This window comes from Zonotrichia albicollis, chromosome 10 (genome assembly GCF_047830755.1).
Source record: "Zonotrichia albicollis isolate bZonAlb1 chromosome 10, bZonAlb1.hap1, whole genome shotgun sequence".
NCBI lineage: Eukaryota > Metazoa > Chordata > Aves > Passeriformes > Passerellidae > Zonotrichia > Zonotrichia albicollis.
In genome coordinates, this window is record NC_133828.1 from 6777227 (window position 1) to 6795066 (window position 17840).

The following is a 17840-nucleotide window of genomic DNA, read 5'->3' on the forward strand; positions in this document are numbered from 1 at the left end:
TAACAATAGGAAGATGTTTGGCCTTCATTATGTTTCCCCCTCCCCTCTCTCATTCTTAGTTTGAAAATAAATACTCTTCATGTAGGAGAAAGAAGCAGAAAAAAATACTTTCTGTAGGCTGAGAGGTGTTTTCTCTGAGTTAATGCAACTCTACTGAAAAGTAAGCACCAGGTGGTGTTGTAAAGTTCATTTTTATCTTGCTATTCAGACGTCAGAGTGGAGGGAACTTGTTCAGAGCACTCAGCACAATGTTCTAGTGAGTTCTCTAGGACGTCATGAAAAATAATCTGGGAGTCAAATAGAGTCCAAGTGCACAAATTACAATCCCTGTATAAAGTTTGAGTGACAGCAAATGTTGAGGGATGTCTTCAGTTGTAACTTAAAATAAAAATAATATTGTTTGACAGCAATAACTTGCCTAGATGATTGAAGATAAGCTTTAGACAAAATTTTGGTTTTTAAAAGAAATTAACTCTGAGATAGAACCAACATTTCATAGGTATGGTGAATTTTGTGTTTAATTGCTTTAAATTGTTCTCGCTCCTTCAGTTCTGTAGGAGAATACAGTTCACTGCCAGAGATTTTATATTGGTTATAATAGGTACCAGCCTACAGCATGTACTGGAATGTAGAAGAGCTGAGCTAGACATGGAAAAGCAAAAAATTGAGACTAAAATTCCTGGATATTTTTGGGTTGGAGGAACCACATACTTGCTGATGCCTGCATTCATATCAGAGTCACGTTTCCAGCTGGGTGAGCTGCCACATCTCAGGTTTCCTTTATCCACCCAGGATCAGAGCACAGACGTGCCTCCTGCTGCCCTGCATGATCGGAACTGGTGAACCCAGCCCCAGCCATGCAGATAACACTGCTTTTGTTGGGTTTTGGATCCAGAGCTGTGCTGGGATTCTTCGAAAGCTGAAAAGGCCAAAAAGAGAGGGAAAGTTTATCTATTGATTTCATCTTCCTCTAAATGGGAGGCAATATTAGAAAATGTCAATTGATATTTAAACATAAAGGGAAACATAAGCATCTCAGAAAATGTTTTCACATGACCTTTCTCCAACGGATTGAAAGTGATTTTGTGCTCATCTGTGTTTTTTTTATCTACAGTGAAAGTCCTGGTCTGTTATTCCAGTGTCAGCTAATTCCGAGAACATTTATCTATGGAACAGATAATTTCAGTTAAATATTACTTCTACTGGTGTATAAGTAGTGTGGAGTAGTTGTTTTTGAAGCAAGGTTCAGAAATGGACCTGATTTGTAAGACGGCCATCCTCTTTCTGTCGGTTTCTCTCAGCCTTGGCATAGACGGGGAATTGGCTCAGAATTTTATCACCATTGCTGGGCCTCTCCCCAGCGAGCTGGCAGAGAGATGGGGCCTGCAGGAGCAGGGCCCTGAATCCCAGGCTCCCCTGTGCCAGGCAGATGCGGCGGCTGCCGAGCTGCCCCGGTACCTGCGGCGGCTCCGAGCGCTGGGGGTGACGCACTGCGGGCTGGCCCTGCCGTGGGGCCGCGTCCTTCCCGGGGGCGATGCCGTGGCTGCCGATGGAGCCCGGGTGCGCTGCTACCGCCGGCTGCTGGAGGCCGTGGCTGCCGCGGGGCTCAGGGCCGTGCTGCTGCTGCACCGCGGGCCCGTCCCCGCCCTGAGCACGGCCAGGCCTTTCCATGAGCTCTTTGCGGAGTACGCGGATTTCAGCTTCCGTGCCTTCGGGGACCTGGTGGATGTGTGGCTCTCCTTCAGTGACCTGCCGCAGGTCCTTCAGAGCCTGCCCTACGCTGAGCCCCAGGAGCGGCTCCAGGCCGTGGCTGCTGCTCACAGAGCATTTTACTCCGTGCTCCATGAGCAAGTGTCACCAGCAGGTAAGGAGAGCAGGGTTTTTCCGTATGACTCGCTAATATTTTGTGGTTGCATTAAATGGCAACTGCTACGTGCAGTCTCTGTAGATATTTTTGTGTGCCTCTTCCTACCCACAAGGAAAGACCAAAACTTTTCTGAAATATACCTGAAACTTTGAAAAAACAAGGCACAGAAAGTCTAACTGTGAGGAAGTCTGCAGTGCCCCCTGTTCGACTTTCCTCATTGCAGACACTGGGGTTTGCAGTAATTAAATCCCAAATCTACCTGTGTTACACAGAGCAACAGAATTACACCTCTTCCATGATGGGTAGCTGGGATTTTCCAAGCAGATTCCTTCTTGGGTCTGCCTTCTTTGGTCTTTTCTCTCCCAGACAGACAACCAGTAGAGTTGGCTGAGTTATTATTTTTTTTCCCAACTTTTTAATTAGTTAATTAATTTTTAATTCTTGCATTTGTCAGGAATACTTTGTTGTACAGTTCACACTATCTGGTGATAGCCCTTAAAAGTTCCCCATATCCCCTCCTGCATCTCCTGTCCCTCCAACTTCTGTCTATTCCAACATCTCAAAACCATTCAGCGTAGAATGGATTAAAAAAAATAAAATTGTAGAACCGTCACAAAGGCATGAAAATTAGTAAAGATATTACTTATGCAGGGAGTAGAAGGGCATTTTATTTACAAAGGCTCTTTGAATGGTACCTTTGAATTTCTACCTTCTTCAGTTCTCCATTGAAATCACAGAGGGTATCCTGAAATCAACTACCTGGAGCAGTGCCTGGTGTTCCACAGTTTCAACAATTTAAAACTGGTTTTAAAATAACTGCAGTAAACTGAAATTTTTATTTGTCCTTAATATGTTATCAACAGACTGCCTCTTTCTTTCTCAAGGTGGAAAGCTGTCCATTGCTTTGGAAATGGTTGATGTCTTGGACAGTGCTTCATCAGAATTGCTTTCAGTTTCTCTTCAGGTAGCTCATAATATTTCCTCATTAAGGGAATATTTCTAAAATTATGTAAATTTGCCTTGATCTAGCTTTGGTTTTATGTATGGGATCAAATGACTTGTTGCAAGTTAAATAAGATTTTAGCAGGTTGACTAGTTAGTAAGCTTTAATTATTCGATTAGTCTGATTATGTGAAATCAATTATTTAAGAATTGTTTCAGCATCCTTTCTTGGCTGGTAGGCACTGATTAAGCTACATGGAGACAAATTTGCTCTCCTAATTGGCAATGTACTTGCTAAATGACAAGGTGTCTCCAGAAAGTGTACCTGTTACCCCCTGCAGGGGTACTTAGTGCACCACCAAAGATATGGATACATTATCCTAATTAGCTGCTATTTAAAATATCTGCTGATTGTGGTAAAACCTAGACTGAGCTGTGCTAAAAGTACAGTGATGTAGTTGCACAGGGATGGCACAACACCGGGAGAATGTAATCTCTGCAAAGGCAATGACATTCTTTCTTAAAGATCCAGGTCCCTGTTCATAGCTGTCCTCACCCAGAGGATGTTGATGTAGGTTGGAATGTACACATGACAGTGCAGGGTTTTCTGCTGTATTCATAATCCTTCAAAACTTAGAACCAGGTCAAGCAATGTTGTAGGATTTAAGCAAGGTGTGGTTTGTAGGGAGAGCAAAGATGAGCTGACTGGATAGAAGAGAACCTTGGACTGAAAAACAAACTAAAAGCTTATCAGTTTTATTCCAACTTCATCACCTGGTTTAACAAGAGATTGCCATCTGTTCCCTTGAGGTTGATGGCTGCTAGTGGAATAATTTAATCATTCCATACTTGTGCTACAGAATGATTACAGATTTCTGAAGTGGACTTTCAACCAAGGGTTTTATGAGGTTATATACCTGAACCACATAGTTATAAAGGTTTTTCTGATAAATCATAAACAGACATAAAGAAATGACCTGTAAATCATTAATTTTCAATTAATAAAGTAGAGTTTAATGTAGTTGTTTAAGTTGTACTTTGTTTAGAAGGAGACATACAAAGCACATCTTCCCATACAGTATCCAGTTTGTGCTCTCTGTATTGTCCAGTGCTCCCATACAGCTGTATGGCTTCTTGCTCCAGCAATGTGTCTTTATCAAACCTTACACAGTTTTATGTATTTTTAATGTAATACTTTAAAAATATATCAATTTTCTCCAGCATGATTATTTTCGTTTTCTTTTTTCCAGGATTCAGTAGACTTTGTGTCTCTTAACCTTCAGTATCACTGTGGAAATGAAATCGATTTTTACAAGAAAATGAGTGAATTCCAGGTAAAGTTATGCACAGGGTTAAAATGATAGCAGCAAACAACAGACCATAAATAGGTGCAGAATTTCATGTGCTGTGATGCATGTCTAAAGAGTTCTGATTTTCTGTGAAAGCTCAGGCAGCAGCTACATTAGGAAGCAGCTGCAAAGTGCTCATTTCTCTGTTGTTATTCTGACTTAGAAACTGTTATTGGAAAATGCTGGAAAGCATCATCTTGGTCAATGTTTATTATTGATGCATTAACAATTAGAATGGCAAAATTCTTTTATCTGGGACTGAACAACCTCTCTCACATGCTAAGTGTTTGATAACTAAGCTGTTAGACCAATAGCTAAGTACTGAAAGATATTAAACTCTGGCTTGAGCTCTACAGCGGTGCTACCAAACTTCACATTCCTCATCAGCAGGGGTAGAAATCATCAGGTGCCAGAAATGCTACTGAGGGGGAGTTTAGTAAAGGGTCAGATCTGGCAGCACCAACATCAGTGATGCTGTAGGCTGGTACCCATTATAACCAATACAAAATCTCTGGCAGTGAACTGCATTCTTAAAATTCATAGAGAAAGAGTCATCCAGCATCTGGGTAGCAGGATAAGGAGCTGCCCATTTAAAATGTAAAAAATGCCAAGACAGGGTTTCACTAGCTGGCTGATGCTTCTCTTCATACTACTTTCTAATTTCTGGTTTGCAGAGTGTTTGGAAGAACAAAGATATCTTGGTTTCTAGTTTAAAGGTCCTTGACTGTGCCTCCATGGAAGAGCATCCTTTCATGCCAGTAGCTGCCATTGCCACAGGTGAGTGATGTTTGAAGAGGAAGAGTTTTTTAGTTAAGATCTGCAGGAAGAGCAAATTCAAACTTAATTTTCCTCTACAATTAACTTGTAGAAGAAATTAAAAATCATCCAATCTAGGCTGCTGCTATTAGATGAAATAAGAGTTTTATATAGTATTTTTGGAAAATTAAGGATGGATGGTGAGTGTTGAGGGAGGGGAAGCAGGAAATCTTTTCCAGATCTTTTCATCAGCCTTAAATTGCAGAAAGAGAAGTTTAGGTTGGATATTAGGAAAAACTTCTTTCAAGATATAATTGTTTGTTACAAATAGTGTTGTGCAGTCTATGGCATCTAAGACTGTATCCATCACTTACCATTTGTTTGTTTGCAGCAATTAATAAAGAAGAAGCACGTATGATTGGGTGTGACGTTAATGAATTCTTAGACTACTTACCTCATGTTTTAAGGTACTATAAAAATACAGTAACACCATACATTACTATAATAGGATACAGTAATAAAACAGCTTCCTCTAGGAACCTATGTGCAGACAGAAGCAAGATGTTTTAGTGGTAATGTCTGCTGTTGGCTGCTGAAAGGGCTGCAAAGGGCTGTTTTTCTGCTGAGCCCAGTCCGTTCCAATTACTTGCAATCCTCTAATCCTGTAATGTAATCCTCTTCCACTCTCTCATCCTTGGTTACCCAAATTGCACCTTCAAGCCAGTAGTAACAAGTACATTTTTCAAGCCTTCTGCTTTTTTCAAGAGCAAAATGGTTATAAATAAACAAATCCAATAGAGTTGTCCTAGGGGAGAAGCCACTTGAGCTTATGGAAATGTGGGAGATGTCATGGTGCAGGGAGATGCTAAGGATTACAATGGCAGGAAACTCATGAAGCAGTTCTAGCATGGGAGATTGCTGCTCACTGCAAGGATTTTGTTTGCACCTCTGACCTAACTAATGGATGATGAGACTCTGCATGCAAAGAGCTGCTCTGCAGTTACCCACTGCCCTCCACCTTCATGTCCCAGCTGGGAGAGAGCAGTGCTAGATTGGTCAGATGTCAGAGGAACTATAAATGGCTTATGTGACCTGAATGGGAAGCAAACTTCCTTTATACTCAGTGTTTGCAAGTTTTATGGCACTGACATCCTCCTCGGAGATTTTAACTTCTATTCATTATATTTGCAGTGAAACAAATACTCTACAGGAAAAGCCAGATGCTGTTCTTGCCCCTCGGTCCTCCTATCAAACAGTCTGGGAAATGTTTGCTCAACAGTCTGAATCAGAGAGGGATTCTTTCCTGCAAGATGTTTTCCCAAGTGGGTTCCTCTGGGGCGTGTCCACAGGTGCCTTTAACATTGAAGGAGCTTGGGCAGAGGATGGGAAAGGAGAGAGCATCTGGGACCAGTTTGGGCATGGGGGCCATGTCCAAATGAACCAAACAGCAGACGTGGCATGTGACAGCTACTATAAAACCAGCTATGACATTTACCTGCTTAGGGGTCTTCACCCCCAGCTGTACAAATTTTCTGTATCCTGGTCTAGAATTTTCCCTGCTGGCACCAACAAGACCATCAATTCCAAGGGTGTTGATTATTACAACCGCTTAATTGACCACTTGGTAGACTCTAACATTGAGCCCATGGTGACTCTGTTCCACTGGGACCTGCCCCAGGCTCTGCAGGCTCTTGGTGGCTGGCAGAATGAAAGCATCATCGATGCTTTTGTGAGCTATGCAGATTTCTGCTTTTCCACCTTTGGGGACCGGGTCAGGCTCTGGGTTACGTTCCACGAGCCCTGGGTTATCAGCTACGCTGGCTATGGCACCGGAGAGCATCCCCCAGGAATCACTGACCCAGGAGCAGCATCTTACAAGGTAGGGGCACAGGAATAATTAGGATCCTGCAGCTACTCTGGTTGGGTTGTTTTCCATGATGGTTCTGTGCTTTAACTATGTTCAAACGTAATGTCACCTCTGAGACAGCTATTTGATTGCTGAATTTACAATACTTGTTAAAAATGGGTTTGTTAACAGAGGCCTGGTGTTATTTTATTTTTCTATTCTAGGCTGATATGGATGGATAGTCAGATTCTTTTGCTTTTTCCAAAACTTACTACACTCCCTTGTCTATCGTTAGTTTTGTCAAGGTGTTTTCTTTTGGATGGAGAGGACATTTTCACATGGCAATGAATAAACCCAAAGCTTAAGAGTTTTTGTGCAATGCAGTGTGACACATTTTCCTCTGCTTTCTGCTTGCCAGGTTGCTCACACAATTCTCAAGGCTCATGCCAAGGTCTGGCACTTGTATAACGACAAATACCGTTCTCAGCAACTGGGAAAGGTGGGGCTGGTGCTGAACTCAGACTGGGCTGAACCCAAGACTCCGGGCAGCTCCGAGGACGTGAGGGCATCTGAGAGGTACCTGCAGTTCATGCTTGGCTGGTTTGCTCACCCCATATTTGTTAATGGTGATTACCCAGATGTCCTGAAGGCTCAGATCCAGGAAGTGAACCAGCAGTGCTCCACAACAGTTGCACGACTGCCTGTGTTTACAGAGGAGGAGAAGTCCTTGGTGAAAGGGACTGCAGATTTCTTTGGCCTTTCCCATTACACTTCCCGCCTGGTCAGTGCCGGCGCTAACGGGATGTGCACAGCGGGCTACGAGAGCATTGGGAACTTCTCCTTGCATGTAGATCCTTCCTGGCCACAGGCTGCCTCTTCTTGGGTCCATGTGGTCCCTTGGGGATTAAGAAGGCTGCTGAAGTTTGTATCCCAGGAATACACAGGGTCAAAGATCCCAATATACATAGCAGGGAATGGTGTGCCCACAGGAGACACCGGGGATCTCCTCAATGACCCTCTGCGAGTGGATTATTTCCGACGCTACATCGATGAGGCCCTGAAAGGTATGGAGAAACCAAATAATTTTATTTTATTTTAATCATGATAAGTGGTTAGTCTAGCCCTTCCATGGTGGTTAACTTTAAGACATCACCACTTGCACAGTGATGTTAGGCCAGCCTCCTGTTGTGTAGGTAATGAGTGTGACTTCATATGCTTAAGCCTGTCTGGTATGCAGATATGGTGCTCTCCATTCTCTTTGGATATTGGAATGCATTTTTTTATATAAGGATTAATGTAGCCTGGACCCTAAGTTCAGTCCCTCTGTGAGGACACTGTTCATACACTCCAGTTCTCCTGGAGATGACTGGCCTAAAGGCTTTTGCCTGTAGACCTCTCATAAATCGGGGCTGAACTGCCTTTACCCTTTAATCAGACCTACATGGCAGTAACCCCTTCAGACGGGAAAGATCTTCCTAACATTTCTACCTCAATCATTTTGAGAATGTTTAGGTTATGCTTGTAGAATGTTCAAGTTATGCTTGTATCTTTGCAAGATGTGTACCTTTTGACATAAAAATAGTGTTAGTGGCAAGTTCTGGACTAACATAGAGAGCTGAGATTTCAAATAGAAATTTGACTGATGCTCTCTAGGTAGACTAAACAATACTGTCAGGAAAACATTAAATTCGCTGTAATAAATATGTTGGTGATCAGTGTGTACAGCATTTGATCTGCTTGACCTAGATCTCAACATACTGCTAGAAGTGCTGAAAGAGCTACAGAAAACACAATTCAGTGTTGCTGTCAGGGCTCAGCAGAAGTAAAGAGGATGGGCTGCACAAGGGAGGGAACTTTTTTGAATAAGAGAGATTTAGTGCTTTTTTGTAAGCAATGTGAGGAGTGATGCTAGAGTTGCCTCTGCCGGTATTGGGTACACAGTTCAGCTGAAGGAGCTGTCTGTGCTCAGGGAATATGGGCAAGCACTAAATACCTGATTCAAAATCAATGTTTCAGTTTAATTACTGTGTTAAATCTAAAAGTGAACCATACACCTAAATTGATGAAATCTGCTTGAAAACAAGAGCAAAGGGGAAGGCATACCAGAGGCACAAGTGTCCTGTCCTCAGATACCTCTTGACAAATACTTCTTTTCTCACACATTTCTCTTACTAAGCATTTCACCAGCTCCTATTACCGTGCTGGCTGCTGTTCCTACCAGATACTCCTAATTGTTAGGAAGTTGTTTTAGCCTTTAAAACCATTTGTAGGTGCTGGGCTTGTCACACCTCTCCTTGGCTGTGGTGCTTCTGTAGTTCTGAGCTGTGTTCAGGAAATATTCAGGTGGGTAATTACCAGTGTTTTGTTTCTGTGGCAGCGGTGAAACTGGACGCCGTTGATGTCCGGTCCTACATTGCTCGATCCCTCCTTGATGGCTTTGAAGGCCCAGCAGGATACAGCCTAAAATTTGGGCTGCATCACGTGAACTTTGAAGATAGCAACAGACCAAGGACTCCCAAGGCATCTGCTTACTTCTATTCCAGAGTTATTGAAAAAAACGGTTTTCCATCCCAAGCCTTGAGCAGATCTGCACCAGTGGTGTTTGACCGACCTGTGCCAGCGAAGCTGCCAAGTTTGCCAGCATCAGAAGTTCCCTCCAAGGCAAAGGTTGTCTGGCAGAAGTTTTCATCCCAGACTGCCTTTGAAAGAGACATGTATTTCTATGGGACCTTCCCAGAGGATTTTACGTGGGGTGTGTCTTCCTCTGCCTACCAGATAGAGGGAGGTTGGGATGCTGATGGCAAAGGCCCCAGCATTTGGGATACCTTCACCCATGTCCCAGGAAATGTAAACAATAACGAAAATGGAGATATAGCTTGTGATAGCTACAACAAGGTGGAGGAAGATATTTACATGCTGAGAGCCTTAGGGGTAAAGAACTATCGCTTTTCCCTGTCCTGGCCTCGAATTTTCCCCACTGGAAGGAACAACTCAATCAACAGCCATGGAGTTGCATACTATAACAGTCTCATTGACGGACTGATTGCAAACAACATCACTCCAATTGTCACTCTCTACCACTGGGACCTACCACAAGCTCTCCAGGACATTGGTGGCTGGGAGAGCACCGAGCTGATTGACCTGTTTGACAGCTTTGCAGACTTCTGTTTCCAGACCTTTGGGGACAGGGTGAAGTTCTGGATTACCATCAATGAACCCAACGTCATTGCCCAGCTGAGCTACGGCGAAGGCTTGTTCCCACCCAATGTCAAGGAGCCCGGCAGCGCTCCCTACAGGGTTGCCCACATCTTACTGAAGGCTCATGCCAGGGTCTACCACACCTACGATGCCAAATACAGAGCGAGTCAGGGAGGGGTCATTGCCCTGTGCCCCTTCATTAGCTGGGCTGAGCCAAAGACACTGAGCGACCCCAGGGACATTGAAGCTGCTGACAGGTACCTGCAGTTTTTGGTGGGTTGGTTCACACACCCGATTTTCAAAAACGGCGACTACCCCGAGGTCATGAAGTGGAAAGTTGGGAACAGGAGCGAGCTCCAGAACCTGCCATCGTCGCGCCTGCCGGTCTTCACAGCGGAGGAGCGCGAATACATCCGGGGCACGGCAGACGTCTTCTGCTTCAACACCTACTCCTCCAAAATTGTGAGCCATTCAACAACACGTCTCACGCCCTTCTCTTATGAGTATGACCAGGAAGTTTCAGTAACAGTTGACAGCTCCTGGCCTTCCTCAGCTCTCCCTGACCATCGGCCTGTGGCCTGGGGTCTGAGGAGGGTACTGAACTGGATCAAAGAGGAATATGGAAACCCCCCAATCTATATCATTGAGAATGGCGTGGGGAAAAAAACCACATCAGATGTTGATGACAATGCCAGGATATTTTACCACAAAACGTACATTGATGAAGCTTTAAAAGGTACCAGAATTTGCTTTTGTTCTGTGTTTTGTTCTGGTGTTGTGTGTCTCCTCTCTAGATTTCTGGTTACTTAATTCCTCTGAAGAGTACTTTTAAAAAGTGATTGATATCAGTCTTTAAATAGTCTGAACACAATATAGACATAGTGTTTGTTTTTATGATCTCCTTTGCATGGCTGTACTTTGTTTCCTATGAAGCCATGAAGATTCTCTCAATGATCTATTTGACCAGTGCCACCTGTATGAAACTAGGAGCCTGTATGTGCTTGCATGTGAATTCCTTAGGGTTCATTTAATGTGTGATTATGGCACTGATGCTCCTCTGGTTTTTTTTTGTGGTCTTTCAGCTTACAAGGTGGACGGTGTTAATCTGAAAGGATACAACGCTTGGTCTCTGATGGATAACTTTGAATGGGTGGATGGTTATGGTCCAAGATTTGGATTGCACCAGATTGATTTTGACAACCCCAACAGGCCAAGGACGCCAAAGCGCTCTGCTGTGTACTATGCTGAAATCATCCGCAATAATGGCATCCCACTGCCCAAGGAAGATGAATTTTTATATGGAGAGTTTCCAGAGAACTTCCGGTGGAGTGTAGCAACTGCAGCTTACCAGGTCAGGAAACTGAGATGGACTCCTGAAGTATCTGTGGACAGTTAATTTATTGTAGGGCACCAGAGAGAATAACAGGCTGAATTCTGCGCTTGGCTGAGACCTAAATTTGGGTTTGCTGATAATTCTTCCCACATTTTCAATCACAGATTGAAGGAGCATGGAGAGCAGATGGGAAAGGACTTAGCATTTGGGACAAATATGCCCACACTCCCTTGAGAATCGGCAAGGATGCGACTGGAGATGTAGCTTGTGACAGCTACCACAGGATTGAGGAGGATGTGGAAATGCTGAAAAGCCTCAAGGTGTCTCACTATCGCTTTTCCATCTCCTGGTCCCGTGTTCTCCCAGATGGGACCACCAGGTACATCAATGAGAAGGGACTGAACTACTATGAAAGGCTGATTGATGCCCTTCTGGCAGCCAACATTGTGCCTCAGGTAACTACACCCAGTAACTTTCAGGTTACTAAAAAATACCAAACCCCAAATCTGAGCTCAGAGCGACGTGTGTGTTTCCATCCTTACCCTCATTCACACAGAAATTGTTTTTCATGGGTTTTAATTACATTTTGTGAAGAAACATAGGGTATTGCATAGGCAAATGAACTTGGAATGCAGGGATGTGTTGAAATTACTACCCAGAAGGACCACAGTAAACCTACTTTTGGCTGTTTCCAATGGCCTTCTTGTCCCTTTACCTTGGAAATAGATTCCACAGGGACCTATGCAGGAATCTTTCAGACACTGAGGTGAGACTGAGTAATGCAGTTCCCAGGATCTTCCTTCTTCCCTTTCTTACAGATGGATATAACTTTATTTTTTTCCCTGGAGTAAGGAAGCTCCACTGGTCAGTGTTATTTGTCACATCCAATGGACAGTGACCTCACCCCTGCATCAATCAGCCCCTTCAACACTGTTGAGTGACTTTGAGCCTTACCAGCCCAGACAGGTGTTCTAGTGGATTGTATTTCAGCTGAGAGTCAGTGCAGGTGCAGCAGCAGTTCTTCACTGATGAGTTCTGGCTGTCACAAGGTGGTTTTTGGTAAAAGCTTCACCTTTACCATTAGGCAGTCCCTAAAGAAACTGACAGAAATTATCGAGTGTGTGAGTGATCACTACAACATCAAACTACGTTAGGAACAGGTAACTGCAGATCAAAGCACAGTTTATTTGTGGTGAGAAAAGAATCTGAGTTACTATGAGATTGGCTGGTTGAGCCCTTTGTCCTCTCTCTTTCCCCACAGGTAACTCTCTATCACTGGGACCTCCCACAGGCACTGCAGGACATTGGTGGGTGGGAGAATGATACTGTAGTTCAGAGGTTTAAGGAATATGCTGAGGTCCTTTTCCAGAGGCTGGGGGATAAAGTGAAATTTTGGATAACCCTCAATGAACCCTACAACACTGCCTATCTTGGCTATGGCACTGGCACAGCTGCTCCAGGTAAGACTGCTGGGCATAGCCTCAGAGCCCTCATGGCACTGTCAGCACAACTGTTTTATGCTGCAGCAGAGCAGTTCCTTGGGGCTTGCAAGGGTAGAACAAGGAAAATGGTGTGCTGTGGATAGATGGGGTTTAGATTGCTGTGGTGTGCTGAACAGGTCCTTCTTTTACTCTGCCTGTCACCTCCAAGTTTGGATTATACTCCGTTCCTGTCCCTGCAGGTATCTCGGACCGGCCAGGGCGCGCTCCCTACGTGGTGGGGCACAACCTGATCAAGGCACACGCTGAGGCCTGGCACCTCTACAATGAGACCTTCAGGGCCAGGCAGGGAGGGCTCATCTCCATCACCATCAACTCTGACTGGGCAGAACCACGCAACCCACACAGCCAGGAGGACGTTGAAGCTGCCAGACGGTTCATGCAGGTACAGAGACCCCTGGTCACAGCTCTCCCTGCTGCTCCAGGTGACACCCCCTCCTTGGGTGCTGGGCATGCCCAGAACCCAGGTCAGCATCTCACTGAAGTGAAATGGTGAGGCAGAGGCATCACTGCAAGGAAATGTGTCCCCCTCTTATGGGGGCTGATCAAGAATGCAGCAGAAATGAGACAAAACATGGTTGCAGTGACAAAAGCTTATTAAATTTACTGTTGTTATTTGGGCATCTCCTTGTATCTCTGTGTGCCTGTTGTAAATTCGAGTATCACCTACAAAGCAGCACATAACATAGGAATGGCTAAATCCCAAGTTTTGATATATGATTTATCTTCCCTTATCTTCTGATTTAGTTTTTTCTAGGTTGGTTTGCTCACCCCATTTTCAAAAATGGTGATTATAATGAAGTGATGAAAAGGAGGATTCGGGAACGAAGTCTGGCCCAGGGCCTGAGTGAGTCCCGGTAAGTGCCCAGGCACTCACCTGCTTTTGTTTCACTGGCTGTGCTGAATCATGCTTTTCTTACAGAAATGATACATTTCAATGATTCTATTCCAGTGTTACTGTAAAAAACCTTACTATATCCTCACAGAAAAATTCTAGTGTATATTTTCAGAGAATCAGAGAATGGTTTGTGTTAGAAGGGACCTTGAAGATCATTTAATTCCAATCTAGGCAGGGGGGCTTTATCTATTTCCTGTCTTTACCTCTCTTGCCAACTAAATTGATTAATATATCTTTGGGGTAATAAATTGTCAGCTCAGTGACACAGTAACTGCCCTGCATTAGCCACAGTACTTTACCTGATGCTTGTGGTAAATTTGTTTAACATTTCTTAAAACTATGTACTGAACTCATTGGTGCCTCTCAGTTACATTTCTTATTTTCCATTCCCAGTTCCCAGTAAGGAATTTCTCTCCTTCTGTTTGTGGTGCTAGTACCAGAGATCCCAGCATTACCCACAGATTGTGTGCAAAATGTAATCTCTGTTATCTCTTGCAGACTTCCAGAATTTACTGAGAGTGAAAAACACAGAATTAAAGGCACATATGACTTCTTTGGTCTAAATCATTATACCACGGTTTTAACATACAACCAAAACTATCCTAAGGGTGTTATGTCATATGACTCTGATAGGTAAGAGGTGAATGTAAATTATTGCTCAAATAAAATCTACACAGCTGGAGCCTGGCTTAACTGACAAGTGTAAATTTATAGCAAACTGTAGGTGTTTTAAGCTGTTATAAACCAATACTAGGGATAAGATAAGCAAGCAGTACCTGAGGTGCTGTTATTTTAACAAAAGTCCAGCAACAGCCTTTTTCTTATAGACATGAGGTGATGAACAGTATTTATCATATTTCCTGCCTCCAATCTGCAGTTTAAACTGTGAGGTGTTATCCTGGTTTATGCATACTGATCCATTTGGTATTAAACAGGTTTAGGTCCCTCACTGCATTGGGTAAATGTAAGTTCAAAGCCTAAATAGCTAAATCACTTCATGGTTAAGTACAGATTAAGTCAAGGTTTTTTATTTAGATACTAATTTAATTTCTCAACCTCAAAAAGTAAACAGTAGGAGCTTACTAGTTTTTGTAATGAGAATTCAGGTAATGGTGTGACCACATGTGGGTGGCTCCTTTCCAAAATGTTTCCACAGGGAATAGATGAAATTGGAAATAACTTTGCTTTGCTGGTACATCCCAGCCCCTTCTAGCTTAACCCTCTAGGACAGCAGGCTCATTACATTCCTGCATGTAATGTCAACGGCAAATTTGTGTGCTCAGGCATTATGCCTTGAAAAGCAGAAGCAGCGTTGTAGCATGCAGAGATTTGGAACCAACATCCCATTGGCAGCCACGATGGCTCATTTGCACAGAGTGTAATTGTAAATGAAAACATGAGCAGGGATTTTTAGGCTGGTGGGCACAGAGCTGCCTGGCAGTGGCACTGGCCCTGAGCAGTGTCCTCCTCCCCAGGGGCGTGGCCACAGTGACCGACCGCAGCTGGCTGAGCTCCGGGTCCCTCTGGCTGAAGGTGACACCCTTTGGGTTCAGGAAGATCCTCAGGTGGATAAAGGAAGAATACAACAACCCTCCCATTTATGTGACTGAAAATGGGGTCTCAGAAAGGGGAGCCTTTGAATTCAATGACACGTGGAGAATGCATTACTATCGGACCTACATTAATGAGGCACTGAAAGGTGAGAGTGAATATTGACATCTGGTCAGCCAAAGCTCTGGAGAGCAGCACTGGCTTTGCCACAAGACTGATGTGTATAAAGCAATTTGTAAAGAGCTGAAAGACCACTGCTACCACACTTGAAAGTTACAGTCACATGGGCTTACTGAATCCACTTCCAAGAGCCTGGGGGTTTACCAAAAACTGCCCATAGATAGTCACAAATGTGCCAGGAAAGATGATCTAAAGGACAAGAACAAACCCTGGGTTTAGTGGGGTATCCTGCAGGTTCCTTGGTTTGCTGCACCTGCTGAGAGAGGTACGACTACCTGAAAAACTCCTTCTAGTCTGACTACTGCTGTGTCTAAAACATAATATTTAAAAAAAAAAACAACAGTAAAACCCCAATGCCCAAACTGGTTTCAGTTACAGCAGTGGTCAAACATCTTCAGGAAAGGGCTTTTCCAGTTTGCTTTTCTGATGTACTGGGAGCAGCCAGGTGTTCAGGCATTTACTGCCTTGCAAAGGCCCCACAAACACTTATTTAGGCAATGGTTGCATTTTGATGGATTTTCTTCTCTATTCCTAAACCTTTGTTTCTTGTACCAAAGTTCTGACTTCTGGAGCAGAGAAAAGCAGTGTCCAGTCCTGGGCACTGATGAACCTGCTGTGTGCCATGTGTGGGTGTTCTGGAGCACCTTCCTGCCTGGCTGGCCAAGGGCTGACCACTGAGCTGTTCTCTCTTCTCTCTGCTGCTGCCTGCAGCCGTTGTGCTCGACGGTGTCGATCTGCGGGGCTACACTGCGTGGTCACTGATGGACAACCTGGAGTGGGCAGCAGGTTATGAGGAGAAGTTTGGGCTCTACCATGTGAATTTCTCTGACCCTGCCTTGCCACGGCGCCCCAAGGCCTCAGCCAAGTATTACTCACAGATCATAAACTGCAATGGCTTCCCAGACCCAGCCACGGGCCCACATCCCTGTCTGGGAGAGGAGCCAGAAGGTAAGTGACACAGCAGAAATGGTGCCTGTGTGTTTGCATCTAATCCTAATCCTAAAAGAGTTCCAGAATCCTAAGGTTTTTAGAGACACCACCCTTTTCTGCAATAGTTTTTTTTTAAAGACTGCAGTTAATGTCAGTTCCCTATGCAAAACCAGACTAAGAACCAAACCTTGTGCAAGAGAACCTGTGCATGCTTAAGAATGTAGCAAAAGTTACTCCATTAGACTTTACTCCAACAGAACTGGCCAAGGTGTTTTCCAAACCACACATATGCAATATTCCCACAAGATTGTTTAAAAAAAATTTTGAATACTTTATACAAATCCTCGTTTTGGGTAAGGCTTTGGAAATACCAATTCTTTTGTCATTTGTGTCTTCTCCACTGAAGCAGTACAATGAAAAGCAACCAGTGTTAGGTGGGGGTTTGGGAATGAGAACACTCACCTGTGCTATCAGGAATTGCACCATCAGCCTCAGCTGTGCCTTTACTCTGAGCTAGAATTGTATCAACCCCTGCTCCTGCCAGAGCATTGAAGAGAGGAGTTAAAGGCTGGTGGAGGCAGGAGCAGCAGTGCCACAGCTGCAAGGAACAGGCTCTGCACTGACCCTTTCTCATTGTTTTCCCATTCAGTGACACCAACACCGACACCAACACCGACACCAACACCAACATCGACACCGACACCAACATCGACACCAACACCAACACCAACACCGACAGACGCCGCTCCAGGAGCAGCTGACAGCGTGAGCTTTTTGGGATTGGATTTGACATCCCAAGGGGCAGAAATAGCACTCTATGTGCTTTTTGCTCTTTCTATAGTTGGAGCACTGAGCTTGGCTCTTTTTGCATACAAATACGGAAAATTGTCCAAAAGATCCCATAAACAACCCCACATGGAACTTAGTAGTAAACTGTAATATTTCCACCTCATAAACCCTTTGTTTGGTTTGTTTTTTCTTTAAAAAAGTCTATACCAATAGGAAAAGGAACTACTGCTTTGCAGTATTGCAGCTTTCTGTCTTGCCTTATATGGTTCCCCAGCATTTTGTTGTTTTCCAATTTAAAAAGCGGGAGGAAAATTATTTTTCTATGTGACCTGTCTCTTTTGTCCGTGGGCATTACTGATTTGATTTCTTAAAGATCAAAATAAAATTGGTTGTTCCTGTCTGCATATAAAGATTCTGAACATCAGCTGTCATCTGTCCTTGCTTCATCATCATCATCAACAGTTCTGAAAGGACCCCTGGAAGTTCTCCTGCTTCTCAGAATTTTAAGACAAATTAGTGTCTCTCCTGGTGAAAACTGTTATACTGCAGCTACTGTACAGATTGGATGTTCACCCCCTTTTTCCTTTATTACATGTACATTAAAGTTATTTAATCTGGAACAAAATGTTTGTCAGCTGTATTTTAAATTTCAGTGCATGATCCTGCTTGCTTTCCTTGTGATACCAGCACATCAGAGGAACT

General features: G+C 43.9%; 1 protein-coding gene across 1 annotated transcript; it reads left to right on the plus strand.

Moving 5' to 3' along the window:
* The first annotated feature begins 1225 nt into the window (after nt 1–1225).
* On the plus strand, nt 1226–17830 carry LOC141730424 (lactase/phlorizin hydrolase-like). The gene is made up of 17 exons (XM_074547929.1): nt 1226–1864; nt 2752–2831; nt 4060–4143; nt 4833–4935; nt 5306–5381; nt 6106–6793; nt 7179–7824; nt 9138–10694; nt 11041–11309; nt 11456–11746; nt 12553–12751; nt 12973–13175; nt 13538–13647; nt 14187–14321; nt 15164–15387; nt 16131–16367; nt 16999–17830. Exons 1-17 carry the CDS (start codon nt 1252–1254, stop codon nt 17286–17288), a joined length of 5805 nt encoding a protein of 1934 aa, XP_074404030.1. The 5' UTR covers nt 1226–1251; the 3' UTR covers nt 17289–17830.
* The last annotated feature ends 10 nt before the right edge of the window (nt 17831–17840 follow it).

Bases quoted from the DNA above. Each gene is read 5' to 3' on its own strand.
- LOC141730424 (XM_074547929.1), top strand. From the start codon at position 1,252: ATGGACCTGATTTGTAAGACGGCCATCCTCTTTCTGTCGGTTTCTCTC. The intron at 4,936-5,305 runs GTGAGTGATGTT...GTTTGTTTGCAG, and splicing joins AGTAGCTGCCATTGCCACAG to CAATTAATAAAGAAGAAGCA. The intron at 11,310-11,455 runs GTCAGGAAACTG...TTTCAATCACAG, and splicing joins TAGCAACTGCAGCTTACCAG to ATTGAAGGAGCATGGAGAGC.